At 40.9% G+C, this 3838-nt stretch overlaps 1 protein-coding gene across 1 annotated transcript; it reads right to left on the bottom strand.

Annotated features, from left to right (window-relative positions):
• Nucleotides 1-696: 696 nt before the first annotated feature.
• LOC142698221 (olfactory receptor 52Z1P-like) lies at nt 697-1815 on the bottom strand. The gene has a single exon (XM_075847864.1). It carries the CDS (start codon nt 1813-1815, stop codon nt 697-699), a length of 1119 nt encoding a protein of 372 aa, XP_075703979.1.
• Nucleotides 1816-3838: the final 2023 nt, after the last annotated feature.

The raw sequence follows: 3838 nt of genomic DNA, 5'->3' as shown, positions 1-3838 counted from the left end.
GGCTCTATGGGGGCATTATACTGTGTGTGTGTGTGGGGCACTATGGGGGTATTATATTATGTGTGGGGCACTATACTGTGTGGGGGCACTATGGGGCATTATACAGTGTGTGGGGCAGTATTGGGCATTATACTGTGTGGGGGCACTATGCAGGCATTATACTCTGTGTGGGGCACTATGGGGCATTATACTGTGTGGGTGTTCTATTGGGTCATTATACTGTGTGGGGCATTATAATGTCTATGGGGCACTATGGGGGCATTATACCGTGTGGGGCACTATGGGGCATTATACTGTGTGTGGAGCACTATGGAGGCATTACTATGTGTGGGGAGCACTGCTATGGAGCTCATGAGAAAATGGGGCCAAGTTTAGGCTAGTCCCCATTGCTTTGGGTTCTGTGAACTTGCACTGAGACATGAGAAGAGGGTCACACCACCCTTCTCTCTTACAAGGAATGGGGTGGGGGATGGAAGGAGTAATAAGTTCAGAGTGGACAGATGGACCTCAGGAGACCTCAGGAGACATCAGTTGGGCTGTGGCCCTCCAACTAAAATTCATTGTCTACAACCAGTACGAGTTCCTTCTAAATAACAGTACTAGTTTACCCTTAAATTTACATTAACATCTGGTGTAGGATCCAATGACATCATCCAACCATTTGTGGTCCTTGACCTTACACACTTAGGTAAGAGTTCACTTTTCTTCTGCAGTTAATCGAAGAACAAATGTCTTATTAATGTGAACGTGCATCGAGGAGAAGAGAACGCAACTCCTTCTCTTCCAGGATCTACTCAAGGAGTATCTGATCTCTCTGACTCCTAATCCATAGATAAAGGGGTTCAACATGGCCGGGATCATCAGATATATTGCATTAAACAGATTCTGGACATCATAGGAGATAAGTGAATGCATTCTGTACACGATGGAGGATACCAGAGCACACGTGTATATAAGCATGGCCACCAGCAGGTGCGTTCCACAGGTGTGCAAGGCTTTGTGCCGAGCTTTACCAGATATGATCTTCATGGTTGTATAGAGGATGATGGAGTAGGAGAATAGGAGTAGACTGGAATCTAGAAATGTGATGAAGATCCGAACAAGGAGACCCACAATTTGCTGTTTGGAGATGTCACCGCAGGCCAGGCTCAGAAGCCCCATGTTCTCACAGACAAAATTCAGAATGATGTTGGACTTACAATATTGAACACACGAAGCCAATATGACCATTGGGGCAACAAAAAGAATGCCCCGGCCAACCCCAATGATGGCCAGGTAGACCAGGGTCCGTTTAGTTATGATATCATTGTAACGTAGAGGCCGACAAATGGCCACAAACCTGTCCAGAGCCATTGACAGGATAATACCAGACTCAAAAATAGCCATGAAATAAATATAGAACATCTGTATGAGGCAACCGGCGAGAGGGATCTCATTCATATCGAATGACAAGCCAATGATGAGCTTCGGGATGATGGAAGTTGTGCAAGAAATGTTGACAGTAAAGAGGATTGAGATAAGAATATACATGGGAGACTGGAGACTCCTCTCAACACAGATCCGATATATAATGATAGAGTTACCAGTCAAGATTGTCAGATACACAGAGAGGAATGGAATCACCAAAAATTTCCTGTAGGCAATTATCCCTGGAAACCCAAAGAGGACAAATTCAGTGTGAGAGGAAATATACTGACTTTGGTTTAACATGTTCATCCTCAAGTCTATAGGAAACCTACTTATGATGTCTTCTGAGGAAAGTCGATGTGAGAAGATGAAGAGTTTGGGAGTTGGTTGTGATTTCCCGTTAGTCATTACCAGGTTATCTGCGCTATGACCTTAGTGGAGACCAATTCCCATGGAGGCTCGATGTTTCCCCACGTCATTCAGAGGTGTGCAGGTCATCCATCCTCGTTGGTGACCATTGTTATGGGGATCGATCTTCACTCAGGGATGATTGTCAGGTCCTGGTGCCATCTGGTGATAGACATGAGGCGTCTCGAGGGCCCAAGGAGAAGACATTAAGTCTTGGTGGATGTCAGTAATCTCCCTAAAAAGTTATAACAAGATATTTTATTGGGAATCACTAGGTGGTCGGTGTTAAAACTGAGGTGGTTCTCAACTTGCGGTACCCTTACCCTAAGAGGTAGGTGCCACAGGTCTAGGGCGTACGTGGCAGACACCCAGAATGTCTCCAGACATCACAGTTTTATTGTGAATAAGTCCTAACTTGCCCCTATGAGGTATTAAAGGGGTATCCAGCCTCAGACATTTATGGCATATCCATTGGACACGGCATACCAGTATTATTGGCAAGAGTTTGGTTGGGGCCTCCATCGACTGTCAGACTGGGGGTCCATTGTCTCCTGTCTTGGAGGTGGACAGCAGCATTAATAGTACTGAGAGGGCATAGCCGCATTAATTACACCGGCGTGGCGGAACTAGAGATATTTTCCAGAAATTAGAGACCGTAAGGCAGATCCCCGGTCTAATAAGAACCAGTCACATATGACGGAGGAGCTTCTGACCTTCATGTGGGCAAAAGAAGACAAAAGGGAGGATCCTATAGGGCGCTGCTGCTGCGTGGTTGTTGGAAGGTATTCACGGATAATGGAAGCGAAGGTGTATAAATAAAATTTATTAAGTAATGCAGGCTACACGTTTCGACACTGTACCAGCGTCTTCCTCAGGCCATAAAATATATGCATACATGGAGGTTTATTTATATGCTAAAAGGGGTCGGACAAACAAGAAGGGAATAAAGGTCATGCAGGGGAAAGGTCAAAGGTGAAAATGACGTCATCGGTAGTACAGGTATCGGGGGATTGAAACAAAGTTATTTAGCAAAAAATAATAATAATAATAATGACTAACTTAACCTAAGAGAAATAAGATTGAAATGGTATAAATGTTAGTACCCTGAATAATTTCAGAAAAAATGACATTCATAATTTTTGGCATACATGTAACTACGATTCCAATTAATTGCAGTCCGTATAGAGCATCTTAAAACAACATTTAAAAATTCATTAAAACAAATTCATTTATAAGTACATTTAGAGATATATAACTCATGGAAATAAAAAATGATCATGATCAATAGAAACTGTATAGTATTTTAACACTTCTAATTCTTATATTTATATATTTTTATGGGATAACCCGTCTTTTTGAGTATTGGTGAATGCCCGCACATTCACCCCGTATTGCTGTATCAGTTATGAAAACGCACACTGGGGGCTTTTGACTGTCAGTCACATGTTGCGTGCACGTTCACCTGTCCTTTGTGTTTGAACAATTTCAGTTTTCATATATATATATACTAAAAAAGAATTTCATATTATTCCGACCAATACATTAACTAAGTAAATCCATGCCCGACAATTTATTTATTTTTCTGTTCATTAATCATTCATCAAATATTTGACAAATCTCTTTATATATTTATTCATGTCATTTTATGCGTTCAACTATACAGTTTCTATTGATCATGATCATTTTTTATTTCCATGAGTTATATATCTCTAAATGTACTTATAAATGAATTTGTTTTAATGAATTTTTAAATGTTGTTTTAAGATGCTCTATACGGACTGCAATTAATTGGAATCGTAGTTACATGTATGCCAAAAATTATGAATGTCATTTTTTCTGAAATTATTCAGGGTACTAACATTTATACCATTTCAATCTTATTTCTCTTAGGTTAAGTTAGTCATTATTATTATTATTATTTTTTGCTAAATAACTTTGTTTCAATCCCCCGATACCTGTACTACCGATGACGTCATTTTCACCTTTGACCTTTCCCCTGCATGACCTTTATTCCCTTCCTGTT

Source organism: Rhinoderma darwinii, unplaced genomic scaffold (genome assembly GCF_050947455.1).
Source record: "Rhinoderma darwinii isolate aRhiDar2 unplaced genomic scaffold, aRhiDar2.hap1 Scaffold_100, whole genome shotgun sequence".
NCBI classification, from domain to species: domain Eukaryota; kingdom Metazoa; phylum Chordata; class Amphibia; order Anura; family Rhinodermatidae; genus Rhinoderma; species Rhinoderma darwinii.
Note: the sequence above shows the minus strand (reverse complement) of the source record. Positions and strands in the feature narration are given on the sequence as shown.

Excerpts from the sequence above, each read along its gene's own strand:
- LOC142698221 (XM_075847864.1), bottom strand. The coding sequence starts at position 1,815 with ATGACTAACGGGAAATCACAACCAACTCCCAAACTCTTCATCTTCTCA.